This window comes from Malania oleifera, chromosome 4, assembly GCF_029873635.1.
Source record: "Malania oleifera isolate guangnan ecotype guangnan chromosome 4, ASM2987363v1, whole genome shotgun sequence".
Taxonomy (NCBI): domain Eukaryota; kingdom Viridiplantae; phylum Streptophyta; class Magnoliopsida; order Santalales; family Ximeniaceae; genus Malania; species Malania oleifera.
The window spans coordinates 121472297-121492340 of NC_080420.1; the positions used below are offsets into that span (position 1 = coordinate 121472297).

Genomic DNA, 20044 nt, shown 5'->3' on the forward strand with positions numbered 1-20044 from the left:
AATGGCAATAGCAACATTTGGCACCAATGACTCGATCACATAAGTGAGAAGGGACTTAGGGTGATGCACTCAAAGGAAAAATTGAGTGATCTACGATCGGTAGAGATTGACATGTGTGAGGATTGCATACTCACGAAACAGAAGAGAGTCAATTTCCAAACATACACACGTACCCCAAAGAAGGAGAAACTTAACTAATCCATTCAGATGTATGGGGACCGACGACCGTCTCATCCACAGGCGGAAGGAATTACTTCATGACATTTATTAACGATCATTCCTGGAAGGTATGGGTTTACTTTCTGAAATATAAATCAGATGTCTTCAATGCTTTCAAGATTTGGAAAACAATGGCTGAAAATGAAACTAATCTAAAAATCAAGAAGCTGATAACCAACAAGGGTGGTGAGTATAAGGACACCAAGTTCAAGAAATTATGCAATGAGCATGGTATCAAGATGAAAAGAACTGTGTCAGGTACGCCCCAGCACAACGGCATAGCCAAACGGATGAACCGATCGTTGACTGAAAGAGCCAGAAGCATGCGTATGCAGTCAGGCTTACCAAAGCAATTCTAGGTAGAAGCAATCAACATAGCAGCATACTTGATTTATAGGAGTCCATTAGTACCATTGGACCACAGACTACCAGAAGAAGTATGGAGCGGAAAAGAGGTGAAACTTTCACATTTGAAAGTTTTTTATTGTGTTGCATATGTGCATGTTAATGATCATGTCAAAAACAAGCTTGATCCAAAGTCCCGGAAATGCACCTTCGTCGGCTACGGTGAAGATGGGTATGGGTATCGCATTTAGGATGATGAGAACAAGGTAATGAGAAGCAGAGACGTGATCTTCAATGAAAATGTGATGTACAAAGACAGACACACAACAGAACCAGTTCAAAATGAAACAACCTATGTAGACTTGGATGATGTCTTAGAAGGTGTCGGGACATAACAGAAGAACACCGAGAATCCTCAAGCGGAGGAGACACAACAACAAAACATCGAGAATCCTCAGGCGAAGGAACTTGTGGAGCAGATCGTCGCACCACCGCCTCCTACTCCAACTCTAGAACTTAGGAGATCTTCTCGGCTCCATGTACCAAATAAGAGGTATATGAATTATATACTTCTTACAGATGGAGGAGAACCTGAATGCTATGATGAAGCATGTCAAGCGGGAAATTCGAAAAAGTGGGAGCTTGCAATGAAGGACGAGATGAAGTCCCTCACCTCCAACAAAACGTGGGAACTAACTAAGTTGCCCAAAAGTAAGAAGATTCTTCACAACGAGTGGATGTACAGGATCAAAGAGGAGCATGATGACTCCAGGAGGTACAAGGCCTAATTGGTAGTCAAAGGCTTCAAGCAGAAGAAAGAAATCGACTGCACCGACATCTTTGCACCAATTGTGAAGCTAACAACCATCAGATCAGTCTTGAGCATTGTTGCCTCGGAAGGCCTACATCTCAAGTAGTTGGATGTAAAGACGGCATTTCTTCACAATGATCTAGATGAGGAGATTTACATGCATCAACCAGAAGGATTCTCAGTGAAAGGTAAAAAGAATCTTGTGTGCAGATTGAGAAGAGCTAGTATAATCTCAAACAAGGTCTCAGGCAATAGTACCGAAAATTTGACAGCTTTATGCGCAGGGAAGATTTTCCTACTTCAAGAGGTATCAGTCTAGCTATATCATTCCATTGCTATATGTCGATGACATGCTAATCGCATGACCAAATATAGAAGAGATCAAAAAATTGAAGCAGCAATTATCAAAGGAGTTTGACATGAAGGACTTGGGTTCAGCAAAGCAGATACTTGGGATGTGGATCTTCAGAGATAAGCAACAGGGAACGTTGCGGTTATCTCAGTCGGAGTACATTAGTCGTATTTTACATAAATTCAACATGAGCATCGCCAAAGCAGTAAATACATCATTGGTCAGTCACTTCCACCTCTCTAAGGATCAAACTCCCCAGACAGATGAAAAGAAGGACTTCATGGCCAAGGTACCTTACACCTCAGCCATTGAAAGTCTCATGTATGCAATGGTTTGTACCAAACCAAACATTGGTCAAGCAGTGGGAGCTGTCAGCAAGTTCATGTCAAATCCAGGGAAGACTCACTGAGAAGCAATGAAGTGGATCTTGAAATACCTACGTGGCACTATTGATAAGTGTCTATGTTTTAGCAAAGTAAACTTGAAAATTCAAGGGTATGTTGATGCCAGTTTTGCTGGTAAAATTGATCACCGCAAAAGCACCACTAGATATGTGTTCACTATTGGCACAACAGCTATTATTTGAATGTCACAGATACAAAACATTGTTGTCATATCCACTACAGAAGCTGACTACGTAGCAATGACAAAAGCCAGCAAAGAGATGATTTGGCTTCAAGGTTTGTTGACAAAACTCGGAATAAAACAGGTGAGAAATGTTTTGCACAGCGACAGTCAGAGTGCAATACATCTGACAAAGAACTCTGCATTTCATTCCAGAACCTAACACATTGGACTACGTTATCACTTCGTCAGATCTCTGTTAAAGGAAGGAGTGCTGACACTTGAAAAAATCCAAGGTAGCAGAAATCCAACAGATATGTTTACAAAGGTGGTGACTACAGAGAAGCTGAAGTTGTGCTCAACTTCAGTTGGTCTTCATACTTGAAAACAGATTTGAGCACATCATTTACCTATATACTGGTTGAGATGGTGTTTTTGTCTCCAAGTGAGAGATTGTTGAACTAAAATGGAAATGAAGCCTTGATAAGGCCTTAATGAGTTGTAGAAAGACAGCCTTGATGAGCTGTAGAGAGCCAGCTTTGATGTGCAAAAGTGTCGGTGCTAATCCTAACTCATCTCATTGAAATACCTCATTAACCCTCATTACCATCTTCCATTTATGTCCATCTCCATCCATCTATATAAATGGAGATGTGTGTGCGTAAAATGAGATATGAATGTGAGCGTAATTGAGTTGAAGGTGAGAGAGAGAGACAGAGGTATGAGAAAGAGTGAGTTGAGTTTAGTGGAGGCAGTCTCCTCCCCCTCTTGTATCTTCTCCTAGTTTTAGTGACGTTTGGTGTGCTCCGTGGACGTAGATCAATTTGGACAGAATCACGTTAAATCTTGGTGTTTATTTTGCTTGTTTATTTCTGCTTGTGGTGTGATTATTGCTCCTAGATCCCCAACAGGAAATGTGTTTATCCACCCCAGGCAATCAACCAAAGCAGACACACTAAACCCTGACCTTTGGTTGAACACCTCTAACCTAATGTAGTTTTGGACAGGCTTGGGATGGCCTCCGAGTCTCCAACCTGTCAAAGATGCAACAGCACATGCATACAACATCCATCATATTTGCATAAGGGCCTTCTAATTTCAAATTTTCAACATTTTGTAAACCCTTTTGTTGCTGTGGATACAAAATCAATGCAATACCAGAAAGACAGACCATGGCATTTCAATAACAAGAAATATGTCAGTCCAATGTTTATTTTCATATCATTTAACCAAGTCCAGTCCATGTTACATTGCTTGTGAGTCACCTTGCTGTATATAATAGCCCATTTTTTCCAAATTGAACCTTCATGTAGCTATTTCCATGCACATAGATGGAGATCTATCTCTAGGCAATCCTCTGCCTAACAAAATCTGTCTTTCTAATACCTGGTCTACAGACCCAAATGGGATTACTTGTTTGCTTGAAGGAAGCATCTGAAGCTTTATCCAGTCTTTGTAACAACGAAGGTTGGGACAAATGCAAAAGGAACAGCTCGTACAGAGAGGATGGATAGGACCTGGGAAGGTCGATGGCAAATTATGTATACAGGCTTTGTGGGTCCTTGTGAGTTGCATGAAGTTTATGCCATTAAATGTATGAATCACTTTAATATTTATTTAAATGGTGACTTATTACTTTCAATCTTTGACTCAATTTTTTAGCTGTGGCTCCCTGTAAAGTAGTGATATGGGCCTCAAATGCTACGGAAAACAGAGCAGAATTCCTATATTGCGAAGGAATACCTCAAACATCCCAATTCAATAATAATCACCAAGGGATATACTGCAGAAATCTTCAAAATAATGTGTTAGCAGTCAAAATTAAAGCATAAGACTTTGATAAACAGTTCGAATAAAAGAGAGGCCGCCTATGCAGAGAAAGGAAACAAGGGCTTGAAGGTCCTGCTCAACTCTAATAATTTTTTTTATAATCCCACACAAGCAATAGATCCATAGTTCACACATTTTTTTATCAGCAAAGAGAAAATTCATTATAAAGGCCCAAGGGAGTACCACGCATGTACAAACAATAAAAGTGAGAGACGACAAAAAGATGGATCAACAGTGCAACAGTGTGTCCAAGAGAATCAAGCGACGCACTTTGTCTTTTGGTTTTGAAGAGCTTTTAAATCGGAACTCAAAGCTAGTGCATTAAGCATTGTTGTAAGGTCATCAAATCATTGCCCACACATGCCAGATGAAATTTCAGAAACTTTTTTTGTATTTTTGTTTTTTTTTTTTTTTTCCCCATCAGTGTGAAGGTGTGCATGTCACTAAATAAGATGGAAAGTAGGCTATTAAATTTTTATTTAAAAAGAAAGGTGAATGATATCTATTGCAGCAAACATGACTAGAATGGCAGTAAAATTAATAACTCGTCAAGTAAATATGGTTGAGAGAGTTGCAAGCATATCTGACAACCACTATTTTCGTGAGGGTATGAAGTGATCGCGAACATGGCCGCAAGATAAGAAAATTGTCGACACAATTACAACCAATTATTTGCCAAGAAGAAAGGGGGCTGTTAAAGCATGATATATATTGTTGGCCAACAAACTAACAACTTAAGCTTTTAGGTAAAGTGGTAATCTAACATGGAATCAGAGCTAGTTACCCAGAGGTCCTGGGTTCTAGTCTTGTTGCCCACATTTACTCTGGAACTTAAAATAAATTATTGTGTTCCCTATCATGGGTGCTATTTATCGTGTTTTTATCTCTCCACGTGCACATGCAGGTGAGTGTTAAAGCTTGATATACATTGTTGGCCCACAACCTAACAGCTTAAACTTTTAGGTAAAGTAGTAATCTAAGAGGGGCAAAATTACATAATTCCTATTTTATCAATAGCAAATATTGCACATGTTGCATCCTATATTGTCTGTATAATATCCAAAGATACAAAGGAGAACAATCTGATATTACACATATACCCAAGGGAACAAACAGAAAATTTATTTACATATTCCAGTCTCCAGACAAGTTAAAAAAAATTAATAGAATTGTTACCAAACACCAACCTTGTGAAGTTCCTCTGAGTTTCCCAACAGCTATAAATTCCAGTATCCTTTCTTTAACATCAGTTAAACCATAATGGTCTTCATCAAGAATATTTTGTGCCCGAATGACATCAAAATTTTCATCACTGCATTTGAATTAGAAAAGGAAAGAGATAATTCAACGATATACTAGTTTGCATATAACTTCCAAGAACAAAACCATCATATTTGTTACTGAAAATGCTGCATTTTAGAAGAGCAAACACAAAATACATATACGCATCAGGCGAAAAAGAAAACATAAAAACAAAAGCAAAAATTATTTGTCAGCAAAGAAAAATCAAAATTAACTTCGCATAAACATGGAATTAGAGAAGTAGCATTCTTATTACAGACAGACAAAGATATAACCGCCCAAAAGCCTTTCTTTGTTTCAAAATCAGTAAGTATTTCTATTCCTACCAAAACTAAACATTAAGCTCTCTGACCTAAAGGTTCAAAGGTAAACCCGATCAATTAATGCAACTCAGTTTCCATGAACACCTTAAAACTGCTCTAAACATGGATCCTCGGTCCTCACAAAAGCAGACATAGCAGCATCTAACAAGCTTCAGACACTGATGACAACAAATAAAGCCTGATATGTGTCAAATGCATGCCACATGCATCCTATTAACCCAATAAAATTATTGCTAAATACGCTCCTAAGAGACATAAGGGATATGCCTAGGAAACAGTTTAAGAAATCATTGCCTTTAAAAATAAATAAATAAATAAAGTCTATGAATAAATAGTATAGGTGTTGGCTAAATGTGCCTGCCTAAGTCTTAGCCTAGCTTTTTTTTGTTTGGGGGGGGGGGGGCAGGGAGTTTGGAGGGGGGGTGAGGATTTTTCGTTAGTTTAAAGCAACATTTTGAAAAGAAATCCACATAGAATAAGGCATTTTAACACGTATGAGGCAAGAAATAAACCTTTTAGGAGTTTTACTTTTTGGATAAAAATATGTAACTAAATAATATTTTTAAAAATAAAGAAATCAAATAAAATTACAGATAATTTTAAAATAAAAATCAAAAATAATCCGTAAACTCCTTGTTTGACATTCTAAGAGTATTAATTTCAATTCATTAAGCAAATCATGCCAAGAGATAACCATAACATTACGAAATTCTAAATGTTTTCATGATCTAAGATTCAACTCTCAATTTGAAAGGTTAAGATCTGGCAATTTTTTTAGTCAATTCTAAGTTAAAATTCACAAACCTAGCATGCATGAACCTCACCCAAAAAGACGAAAAAAGAGCAACTTTGTACAAATGCGCTAGCCTCGCTGTACAATAAATTTGTCATTTTATTGTTTCAAACTATTAGGTGCAAATATCCATGACCATACCCAAGCATTAGATACAGGTACTTTGTAGTAAGTGAAGGTATCTACGCTTCATTGTCTTAATTCTTGTCGCGACGTCCCAGACCCAACCTAGATGTGTGGGTTCGGTTTGTGAACAAGGGGAAAATGATGGAAATGTGTGATTTTGAAAAATATATTTTCATGAAAAAGTAATGTGTGGTGGAGTCGCCACTAACCTTTTGAAGTGCGGTTAGAACACTTGATTGCTACCCCGTTAGGGATAGAATCGATCTGCGTAACCAGAGTCGAGCTCGAGAGTACGGTTACGCGAGGGGAAGGTATTAGCACCCCCTACGCGCCCGTTCTTACGAACGGTACTAGATTAATCGAAAATTATCCCAAAATAAATCGAATAAGCCTTTTAAAATTACTCCCTTTCAAAAACCAAATGAATGAAAATACTATATAGGTATTCCCTCATAACCGAGGCAATCCAATACTCCGAAGAGTCCATGCCCTTTGTTACAATCATCGGAAAGGAAAATCGAAAATAAAGTACAAAATACTCTCCCAGGGATTTTGAAATCTGTAAGTTTTTCTAAATAGGAAAATACTATTCCGAGAGGTTTTCAAAATTTGTTCGCGATGAAAATGACTTTTTTTTTTTGTGCCTAAAACAATATTTTTGTAATTTTTCCTAAGTGTGAAAGCATTTTTTGTGATTTTTCCCAAACTTCAAAAATAATACAAATAAAATCAATAGAAATCAAAGTATGAAAATGTTTTTGGGATTTTTGAAAATTTTGTGATTTTTATGAATTTTTTGAAAATCAATAATAAGAAGCAAATGAAATGGAGAAAACCGGCGTGAACCGGTTCGGGAGAGGACGAATCGGTAAAATGTTGACCGATCCGGGGAAAACCAGTTTAAGGTCTTGGTCGAGACCATAAGTGGATTTTTGGAATTTTTTAACATTTTTTCAAAGTAATTAAATAAAGAAATTAAAGCCAAATCCACAAAAATTAAAAATAAAAATGGGAAATAAAATGGAAGACTGAACCGGTTTCATACCGGTTCAGAAGACCCAATTAGTTCGGGACGGAACCGATCCAAGGAGGGTCAACCCGTTTTAGGCCCAGTCAAGGCCAATGAATTTTCTGATTTTTTCCTAATTTTTCATTTTTATGTCTTTTATTATTTTTTATAAATGTGCAATAATCATAGGTACATATATAAGAATAATGTAAATGAAATATCAAGTGCATGTGTGAGACGTGTATGCATGGGATGCTTGGGTATGTAAGTTAGTGGTGTGTGTGTGTGGGTAATTTTGAATTAGTGGGTAGTGGTGTGTGTGTCAGTGTGTAAGAGTGTGTGTGTGTGCAGGTAGGTGTAGGAATAGTGAGTGCTGTGTGTGTAGGTGTAGTGAGTGCAGTGTGTATAGGTAGGTGTAGGAATAGTGAGTGCTGTGTGTGTAGGTGTAGTGAGTGCTGCGTGTGTAGGTGCTGCGTGAGTGCGTATTTTAGTGTGTGAAACAGTGTGTGTATAAGTGTGTGTGGTGCGTATTTTGGTGTGTGAAACAGTGTGTGTATAGTGTGTGAAACAGTGCGTGCAAACAGTGTGTGAGTATGGGCTGGGGGAATGTGAATTAATGTGCATTTTTTATTATTTGTGGGTGTGTGTACAGGGCCATGCCAGAGCAGGGGGGTTCACTGCGGCTGAAAAGGGGTGGCTGGCCGTAGAGGTTACCAGCAGTGGTGAGGACGGAGGGGTGTACTCTCTCTGTGGGTGGCTGAGCTCTCAGCTGGCAGCAGATTGCTGCTGTGGAGGATCCAAGAGATGGGAGAGAGAGAAGGAGAAGAGAGTCTCGGTAAGGGGCAATGCTCGTGGGGGTAGGTTAGTGGTGCTGCTGTGACAGAAACCAAGAGAGAGTGAGAGTTGGGGAGAATCTCTGGTTCGTGTGCTGTTGGTGCCATGAGTGAGGCCGAGAGACAGAGGGATGGGAGCTGGTTGCAGGTGGGAAGCAGAGTTACTGGTGGGGAGCAGAGTTACTGGTGGGGAGCAGAGCTCGGGTATGGAGGTAACAGTGTTCACAGTCGTGGGGAATCAAAGGGGAGCCTGAGGGTGATGAGCAGAGCTCGGGGATGGCTGCTGGTTGCTGTGACAATGAAAAGTTGTGGGTGGTTTACTGGAGGAAAGCTGGGGGTTGGCCGAGAGGGCTGGTTGGGTTGTGACACTGGTACGTGCATGGATTGCGTGGAAGACCCGAGAGCGAGGGTGGTGAGGATGGAGAGGGTGAGAGTGGGTTGTTGGAGTTAGATGGTGTTCATCCGGCTGGGATGGTGGCTGTGTCGGCTGTGGGTGAATGAAGGGTGATGCCGTGAGTGATGGTTGGTGGCCGGAGCAGCTGGAGGTTGGCGCTGCCGTGGTGTGAGGCTACGGAAGAGATGAAGACGAGAGAGGGAGCGAGGCGATGATGGGGAAGGAGATCGAAGTTTGGGGTGCTCACTGTGTCCCACGATATTCCACCAACAGATAACTCGCCAAAATCATATTGCAATTCCTAAAGTTAGTTTTAGAATAATCTTATCAATTGGAGACAAGAGAGGTTCAACCCCAATGTTCTTCTATCAAAATCAAACAACCAACACTACATGAATGACAGTCTTTAAACGGATCCAATCCGAACATGCAATTCCATGAAACAAAATACTCATCAACATCTGTAGGACCATCAACCATCGCAAAATAATCTATTACAATAAAATGCAGATAAGAAACCAAACAACAACCATACCTTGAAGATGAAGAGAGACCCATAGATTATCATGTCAAATAGAAAACAGAATATCTTTTGGATTCAACACAGAAACATCGGATCGTTCATTGATCAATTTACCAAGAATTCAAAACACCCGGAGAGACACAGATTACTCCACTGAAGAGCCAAACAGAACACCAGAACGAACAGCAACATCTCCATCCGATTGACTGCTTAAGCTCTGCATCCCCCTGGACAAATGGTCAAGAGCGTGGGTGTTGTTGGAGGTGACGGTGGCGATGACGAAGGTGGTTCAGGTGAGGTGAGGTAGCTGTGGGCTGAGAGAGATCTAGAGCCGAGGTGGGAGAACAGAGGACAGGAGATGATGACAGTGGCTGGTGGTGTCGGCGAGAATGGTGACGGTTATGGTGATAATGTTGTGACGATGAAGAGCGGGGGATGACAGCGACAATGGTTAACAACTCTGGTAATGGGATGGTTAGGGACGGCGGCAGTGCTGGTATGGAGCAGAGAGAGAGGGAGATGAGGGCTGGTTTCTACTCGTAGATGGTCACGGGGTGGTTATGGAGGTTTACTGGATGGAGGCTCGGGAGACACAAAGAGTCTGTGATGGAGATGGGAGCGTGGGAGAATGATGGCCTGTGCACTGGGCTGGCCGTGGACTATCGTGAGAGATGGGAGTGGAGCAGGGGATGATGTGCGGGGGGTCCCTACGAGGGAGATGTCCAGAGAGCGAGAGAGAGGGAGATGAATGGTGGAAATAAATGGCTGAGCCCCCTCCTCTTTGCCTAGCGTGAGCCTCTCTTTATAGGATGCAGGTGGTGTGAAATGGCGCGAAAACAAGCACACGGGGGACCAAAAAAAAAATATCCCAACAGAAAATATTCCCCCTTGGCACACGAGATTTGTTAGGAGAAAAATTCCCCACGCGCATGCACCGATTCTGTTGAAGGCTCCACGGTTAACATTTTATTTCTTTGTATTTTCTTATTTACTTGGTATTTTTCCTTTTTGCATTTAATTTTTTTAGATTTCTTATTATTCTTTTTGTCGGCCATTTTTGTTTTCCCAAAAAGAAAGACCCGAATTTGAAAATTAAAACCCGATTCCCGAAAATTGGGAGGACCCGAACACGGTAATGCGACTCAATAAAAATTTATTTTAGAAGATTAAATGACTCAACTCCTAAGAACTTGAAAATTTTGGAAAAACTCAATTTTAAAAATTGAAAATGCTCAAATTGAAAAATTCAACTTTAAAACAAAAAAAGGACTTCTTTTTGAAAATGTAGGGACTCGATCTGAATAGGACTCTGATTTAAAAAAAAACTAGGACTCACATGGAAGCACCGATGCTCGACTAAAAATACTAGAACTCAAATTAACACATTGGGACTCAAATTAAAATATCGGGACTCAATTAAAAAATACCGGGACTCACTTGAAGTCACCGGAACTCGAATTAAAACAACGGGCTTTTCAAAAAAGGTCCTCCAATCTTTAGGATTCGAAGTCAGCTTTTATTACATCAGGTCCCCTCAGGAAGGGTCGGTAAAAATTGGGGTGTCGACAATTCTCACAATGTTTTTGTAAGAAGACCAAGTGCAAAACTTAGGCCATGGATTTGCGCTAAAAATAGGAAAATAAGGAGCAGGCATGAAGGACTTACTTGTCTCAAATCTCACAACATCATCCCCAGGTCAAGAAAATAGCGATTTTTCATTATTTTGAAGCAATGTTTTGAAAAGAAAAACAAAGCAAGGAATTTAACACTTATTAGGCAAGGCCTAAGCCTTTCAGGAGTTTTAGTTTTCAGATAAAATATGTAAATCAATTTTATATATATTTTTAAAAATAAATAAAAATGAAGAAAATTATAAATAATTTAAAAATAAAAAACAAATATAATACATAAACTACTTGCTTGGCACTCCAAGAATACAAATTTAAATTCACTAACCCTGTGTTTTGGAGCATGGATTTCAAGGCTTGGATTTGGATTTTATGCGGATTTTAGACAAGTAGCACAAAATTGTATCGAGTCCTGTCCAAATTCACAAAAATCCAAATCTTAGACCCAAAATCCATGCTCCCAAACACTAAGTAAATCATGCCAAAAGATAACCATAGTCTTAGAAAACTATATGTGTTCTCATTATCTAAGATTCATTTTGACAAAGGTCAAACATTTGGAAATTTTTTGATCAAATATAACTTAATATTCACAAACCTAACATGCGTAAACCTCACCCAAAGAGATAGAAAAGGGGGCACTTTTTCTGCAAATGCACAAGTCTCGCTGTCTAATAAGTTTGTCTTTTTCAAGTTTGGTATTTTAGACAGTCTTAAGGCATTTTGAGAATGCCTCGCCTTGAGGCAAGCATCAATTGAGCCTTTCAAAAGACATTGTTTTGAACCATTAGGCGCAAATATTCATGCCCATAAGGCCATAACCAAGCATCAGATACAGGAACTAGGTGGTGAGTGAAGGGATCTAGGCTCCTCCTCTTAATTCTCACAATCTTTTGTAGAGAAATGATGGGTTAGTAAACCTTAGGCTATGGATTTGTGCTAGAAAAGAAGAAAATAAGGGGCAGGCATGAAGGCCTTCTTTGAATAAAATCTTACATCATCCCTGTGTCAAGGAACCCAAAACGAAAACATTGTTTTTCTTTTATATTTTATTAAATTTTTAACTTGGAATTAAGAAACTAAATTTCCAAATTCCCATAATGCCCAAATCCCAAAACCCCAAAGTGCATGCATAACTAATTAACTATCAAAGGTTTATAATTAAAAGATGTTTTACTAAAACCAAATATTGATGCAGCACAGCTAAGAAAACGTAAGCAGGAGCTTGCTGCAATTGAATTAAGGAGCGTTTGAAAGCCAAGAAGTAGGGAGATGAGGTTAGGGTTTGACCAGGTGGAAGAAAGGATCTTTGGTAGAACTTGTAGAGGAAGAAATTAGGTTAGCAAGGGACGAGAGAGAGAGAGAGGAGAGCAAGTGAACAGTTTATCCTTTCTAGGGCCAAGGAAACTTCGTACCCAAGTACTTTCCTAACTTCATAAAACTTTCTAAAACCCAGCTAGAATGACCCAATTCACTTGAATATAAGACCCAAAGCAAGAACATCATGACTCAGAAATTAAGGGATTAAAATAACCAAAGACATCATTAAAAGCTGAAGATGATTTTAAATGGGAGTTGCTGAAATTACGAGTCTTCTGTCACAAATAATAGTTCTTGCACCAGTAGCCCATCCTCAACTGCATTATATATAATTTCAGTGAAAATAATTTGGAACACAACTATAGAGCAACAACTAGTAAAATTTGACACTGTTATTCTTTTTCTTTTTTTTTTGGTATCCACCCATTCCAAGAGTTTATAGAAACTAGAATAGAAAAATTACTTGTATTAGGGTCACATCCCATTGATGCTCTTACATTAACTTTCTTCGCTGATCCAAAATATAAATAAATAAATAAAAGAACAAATAACTCATTGACACCAAAACTGTGAATAACGAACCTATGAAACAAGATTCCATCAACCCGAACAACCCGAGCTAGACCAACCAGAAAAAATCGGTTTCAGATGGTTTATGGGTCATTTGGCAGTTTCCCATCTTCCATAACCCGATTGTGTGGGTCAGCCTGTGGGTTTAGTGTATAATCCACTCAACTCGAGTAGTTGTAGGCCCTTAATATATATATATATATATATATATATATATCAGTGTGTTAAAAGGCTCAATCGAGGCTCACCTCACAAGGCATGCCTAAATTGCCTTGAGACTCAATTTAAAATATCAAATTCTAAAAAGGCTGAGGCTTACGCATTTGTACAAATGACACACCTTTTGAGCCTTTTCAGATGAGGCTTATGCATTTTGAGTGCGTAATTCTCAAGTTAGACTTGGTTAGAAAATTTTGGTAACATGTTTGTATAAAAGGAATGTCATAATATGAGTTGATTTTTAAAAACTTTTGAACCTCAACCTTTGCAAGAGAATTAAAGTTGTATCTTAGATCATGAAAATAGTTTGAACTTTGTGATAGTATAGCTATCTCTTGTTATGATTTACGTCATGAAACCAAGCTAGCAATTTTTGAATGGCCAACACATAGTTTGCAAAGTATATCTTTTTTTCTTTTTTTTCACATTATATTTGTGATTTCCTTAATTTTCCTTTATTTTTAAATTTTATATAATTTATTTACATATTTTTATCTAAAAAAAATTATCAAAAAGCTTATGCCCCAATGCCTTAAGGCTTACGGCTTGCCTCTTAAGGGTTAAAATGTCTCACCTTATGCCTTTTCCTTTTAAAACATTGATAAGGGCATACAACAATATGTTGCACAGTACGAGACCTTCAAAGGCCCTTTCTCTTGATATATGTTTTCTTTGTTGTGATAGTTCTAAAATAGCGTCTCATTTGTTTTTGCACTGCTCGTTTGCTTGGAATTTATGGAATAAGATTTTTGGTCTTTTGGGAGAATATTGTGTTTGCCTAAAGTCCATGGAGGATCTTTTGGCCACTTCTTTTGCTGGTTTTGGTAAAGGAAGGATGGTCATGCTTTGTGAATGTGTGTGGTTTTCGCAATTCTGTGGGGTTCATGGACTGAAAGAAATGCTCATATATCTATGGAAAGAAAGCTGAATGAAACTTTGTTATAGGAGAAGATGCATTATTTGGCCTCACTTTGGTGTGCTTCTGCTGGTTGTTTTATAGGAGTGAGGTTTTCGGATATAGAACAGGGATTGGTTGGTTTTGTTAGTCTGATCGTTTGAATTTTTTTGGAAGAAGATCATTTGAATTTTGTCTTATTTTTATTTTTTCTTTCTTTCTTCTGTTTTGGAGGATATCTTTTTCCCTTTCTTGACCATTCTTCTTTCTCTAATAAAGTCATCTTCTTTCACCATCCAAAAATACGGGCCTACAACTACTCAGGACCTATGAAAGAATGCATAAGGTGAATTGTGGTTTGGAACATTTTAGAATGTTAATTTTTATGTTTTCGGTTTTATCTCTATTTTAGTAATGTTTATCAATATGATGTTTCAGTCCTTTTGGAAGACAATAGACATTCTGTATGTGGTTGATAGTATGCATTTTAAACAATAGACTAATGTTTCTTTAACTTTTGGAACCTTCTTTATATTGTATTATAATTGTAAAATTGAAAATTGAAAATTACTTAGCATGTTACATCATATAGATTGTGGGCCAAAGACAAGCATGGTCGCTGAACTTGTCACTTAAATCCAATTTGGTTACTGTACTTTAATTCCTGCAATTGAAACTTCATCTGCCCTTTTGCTCTTCTGCTCCTTTTTCCAGTTGTCGTCTTGCAGAACAAAAATGAAACTCCCAACCATACTCTACTAACCCAAAACATGAAGCTGATTAAAACTCTTAGAAATTTGTAGTGTATAGAATGCTCACACACAAAATTTTCCCCTTTTGTCAAGAATTGTCTCCGGCTAGTCCTCTTTTGGTTTGACGAAATCCTAGATGCATGTGTTCTCCGGAGTTGCTTCACAGTGCAGCAATTGCTAGATAGGTTGCATCGACAGTGAGAGACATGAACTAATCTTAAACCTTCACCCCCCCGCACGCCCCCCCCCCCCCCCCCGAAAAAAAAAAAAAAAAAGAAAGAAAGAAATAACATAGCAGAGCAGAGTAATTGACGCTTTTGCTCAGAATTGAATTTAGGTTTACTAGAGAGCGAAATCTCAACTTCATTTCACCTGGATTGAAAGCACTGACAAATACAATAACAAATCAAAGTCAATTTAATTAACACAGAAAGGGGAATGATGGTGATCCCTAGACCCCAATAGGGTTATTGCATGGATTTGGAGGAGACCCACTCACCAGCAAGAATGCAAGTCCCTCTTCTTTTCCCTAAATTTTTCCATTAATCTTCTTAAAAGATATATAGCTTATGTGGTAGATCTCCCAGGCATAAAACCATATTGACTTTCTAAGACCTTCGTTTCTAACCTTAATCTTTTTTTAACTACCCTTTCCCACAGTTTCATCGTATGACTCGTAAGCTTAATTCCAGCATAGTTATTACAATTTTGAATATCTACTTTATTTTTGTATATAGGTATTAAAGTGTTTTTCCTCCATTCATCTAGCATTTTCTTAGTTTTTATAATTGTATTAAATAAATTAGTTAACCATATAATTCCACTATCACCTAAGCATTTCCAAACTTCAATTGGGATGTTATATGATACTATAACTTTCCCATTTTTCATCTTTTCTAGTGCAAAGTTAACTTTGTTGACTTTAATTTTGCGAATAAATCTCATATTTTTAGTCTTTCCCTCATTTTACAATTCTAAGTTTAAGTCTTCTATTTGGTTTTCATTAAACAACTTACTAAAATAACTTCGTCATCTTTCTTTGATGTCTTCGTCCTTAACCAAGACAATATCATCCTCACTTTTTATACATTTTACATTTCCTAAGTCCTTACTCTTCTTTTCTTTAGCTTTAGCAAGTTTAAATATATCTCTTTCCCCTTCTTTTGTATCTAATCTATCATACAAACTATTAAATGATCTATATTTAGCCTCACTAACAGCCTTTTTTGCATCTTTTCTCGCCTCCTTATACTTTTCAAAGTTATCCATGTTTCTACATTTTTGCCACATTTTATACCAAATTCTTTTTGTCTTTACGGCTTTTTGTACATCTTTATCCTACCACCAACTTTCTTTGCTATTTGAGAATCTTCCTCTTGATTCATCTAAAATATTTTTTGCTATCTTTTTAATAAAGCTAGCTAATCTACTCCAAAAAGTATTTGTATCTATCCCATCCTCTATGGTCCAAACCCCATCTTTGATTATTTTATCTTTAAATTTAATTATATTTCCTCCTTTTAGGTTCCATCACCTAATTCTCTTACACTGGTTTATTTTATCATTTTTCTTCCATTTTTAATACATATATCTAACACTAAGACTCTATGTTGTGTGGTTAAACTTTCACCTAGAATAAATTTACAATCCTTGCATGATAAACGATCTACCCTCCTAGTTAAAGAAAAATCAATTTGACTTCTATTTTGTCCACTTTTAAAGGTTATTGAGTGTTATTTTCTCTTCTTAAACCAAGTATTCATTATACTAAAATCATGACATAGCGAAGCCAACGATCATCTCCCCAAGCTCATTTTTGTCTCTATATCCATATCCTCTATGTATCCTCTCATGATTTTTATTATCCCTTCCAACATGTCCATTCAAATCTCCTCCTATATATATTTTTCTCGGTCCCTAGTATGCCTTGTATAATACTATCCATAATTCCATATCTTCCCAAAATTGTCTTTTAAGATTTTCTGCTAAGCCGACTTTAGGAGCATAAGCACTAATGATATTTATTATCTCTCGTCCTAATACCATCTTGATTTTTATAATTCTATTTACATCAACAACGCAATCTTTTAAATTTTTATCTATAATAATTTTTACTCCATTCTTATGTTTTTCTTTTCCAGTGTACCAAAGTTTAAATCCTAATTTATCAATTTTCTAGCTTTCTCGCCCACCCACTTAGTTTCTTGAAGGCAAATTATATTAATTTTTCTTCTGATCATTGTGTCCACAATTTCCATACTTTTACCCGTAAGTGTCCCTATATTCCAAGTTGCTAATTTAATCCTAGTTTCCTGAACTAACGTCTTTACCTACCCACGTCCAGAATTATGCAAGAACCCTCCCATATTTGACACCGTACCCGGGCACCGACATGGCGCGTCGCTTCGAGGTGACGACCTAGCCCACCCTCGCCCACTTTTCGCTACACCCAGGCGGTACAAGTGCAATGTATCGCTTGTAGGGGACGCACCAGCAAATATCCGGTAAGGATCCATATCATAGTGATCTAACAAATTTTCCGCTAGCTTTCAGCTACCTAATGCAACCCTCCTCCTTTACCCAAGCTTAGGGAAAATCAAGATTACTAGCAAGCCAGCGCTTGCACTGGTCATCCCAATTTGAGATTTTGGGGCCAAGGGTGTAGGTGACGTTGGGGTTGGTGAATTGTCAGGGTCAAAGGAGTTGCCAACTCGCCGTCAAAGCAAGTCTCAACAATGAGGCGGTTGATCTCTTTGACAAGGTAGTTGACAGCATCAGCATTGGAAGCAGAGAGATTCCTAATGTCGATGGAGCTGCAGAGGACAAGGATGTTGAGGAAGCCACAAAGGATGGTGGTCTTGATGTTGTTGAAGGTCTTCTAGATCTGACGATTGCAAGGGAGGCCAGGTGATCAAGTGGCCTCTGGTGATGGAGGGGAGTGCTAAACCTCAGCTGCCGCAACGCCATCCTAGCCCATGCTGGAGCATGCATTGGTGGGGGTGGAATTGGATCAGAGCAAGGGATCAATGATTGTTCTTATGGCAAGGCATAGGGGAGATAGGGATTTGGGGTGTTGAACTGAAAACAGTACTCAAATGGGTGTGTTCGTTGAATAAATTCAATGTCGGCAATGGCATCTGATCTGTTAACGTTGGATGGCCGAGATAATAGAATTGTGACGCCATTGCCACCATCTTCCACGGCATAGATCCCCCATCAGCACTATTAGATGAGCATAGTTCCACAACCAAAACTACATCTATAGTTCCACAACCATATCACTAACACATAGAAAGCCAACATTGGCACAATCAGATTCGGAAACCACACCAACGTGACCAACAATGCATGCATCACTGCCCTCCCTATTGAATTCTTCCACGTGCGCCTGTTCTCCACCCACTCAATGGCGTTGATCACACCAACGATAAGCCAAGCATTGCCTTCGTATTCCCCCCCTCCCCCCAAGTTAGCACCATCAATCTTGATATTTAGCATTATTCAAATCCATCTTTGCGCCGACCTCCATGCCAAAAAACAAATTGTTGATTACACCACCATCGTTCCTCATCGGTGAAAGCCTCTCGCGAGTCTTTGAAGAACACCACCTTGATATTCCCCATGGTCACCACCATCATCTTCTCTGCCAGCCACCACTTCCTAGACATTGTTTGACAACAAATTGATGTTCCCACCATCGCCACCATCGTCTTCTCCATTATTTTGAGTTTTTCCCATTACTTTTGTCTTTTTTAGGTTGACTGGATACTGATCGGATTAATGGGTTGGGTTGTTAACTAGGATGCCAGCACAGCATTTCATCCACCCTTTTTAATTCGGATGACATTGAATCAATTCCAGAACTTGGATGACTTCAATTGTAGGAATTAAAGTACAATGACCAAATTGATTTAAAGTGACAAGTTCAGTGACTATGCTTGTCTTTAACCCTAAATATTGTTAGATTGACACTATTATTTTTTATGAGAAGTCCCTTTTATGTTTTTTTTCTTTTCTATTTCACTTTTAAACAAGCTAAACCGCCAATCTGAACCAACCCATCCAATAATCAAACCAACCCAAACTGTATCCTCAAAGGTTAAGCTTATGATTGGGCTTTTTTCCAAACCGACAAGATCAGATCGGATGGAATTTTGGCCCAACCAGAACCTACCCAACCCATGAACACTCCTACCATCATGCCCTATAATAACACTTTATTTATAGCAATCAAGTGCCCTAAAATAATATAAATAACTTTAAGCAAGATTGGCAATTGGCACAAATACCATTCCTTCTTTCAGCGGTCTGATGTCATTTCTCCAATCTATTCCACAACTTATTCATTTTACAATTTTTTATTTTATGAAAACAATAAATTTCCATTACATATTTCATTGAATTCATCTGTGGATTTTATACCATGACACAATTATTGAAGCAAGCAAATATCCTTCACAAATTCACATCATATCATTCTTCCATTCAGTTTTGCCAGTCTTCTCAGTTAAATTTAAAGAGATTAAATAAAACCCAACGCATCAAACGAAAATAGCCTATAACAATTTAAATCATTTACAAGTCTTCACAAGTTCCATTACATATTTCATCATATTCATCTGCGGATTTTTACCATGATATTATGTTAACATCTGCAAAAATATCCTTCACAAGTTCACATCATATCATTCTTCCATTCTGTTTTACTAATCTTCTAAGTTAAAGATAAAGAGGTCAAATAAAACCCCAAAGCACCCAAAAAAAAAAAAACAGCCTATAACAATTTAAATCATTAACCAGTCCTACCAAAGAATCAAAGCATGCAAGGGCAAATTATTCAAATTTTCATCACCCACGCCACCAAATATTAGCAGAATAAAATTGGAATATCAACTAACATGAACAATTATCATCCAGGAACACTAATGAGTATAGAATAATACAAACCTGTAATTTCCCCATGGTAATGCAGTCAACCAATCAAGATAGTTACGAGTTACATTAAATTCACTCGAACTGGCCTCTAACAGCTGCAGTTTAGTAAGCTCTTCTTCTATAACTTGCAAAACGTGGGCTGGGATTCTCTCTTTATTTGGTTCAAACCTCTCCCTAAATTTTGCTGCAGCAAATGAACATAAAATTAATTAAAAGATTGTAACCACAGCCACATATATCTAGACACACACATGTGCACAGAAACTGAAAAACAGAACTCAATTGGGGGGCATGCTGCCAG

At 38.1% G+C, this 20044-nt stretch overlaps 1 protein-coding gene across 1 annotated transcript in view; it reads right to left on the minus strand.

The window, feature by feature from the left end:
* Nucleotides 1-20044, minus strand: part of LOC131154546 (lon protease homolog 1, mitochondrial) — a 48663-nt gene that overhangs the window by 13958 nt on the left and 14661 nt on the right. The window contains exons 11-12 of the mRNA XM_058107374.1: nt 19756-19927; nt 5309-5433 (exon numbers count right to left, since the gene is read on the minus strand). Coding sequence (XP_057963357.1) covers nt 5309-5433; nt 19756-19927 — 297 coding nt within the window. The remainder of the gene's footprint in view (nt 1-5308; nt 5434-19755; nt 19928-20044) is intronic.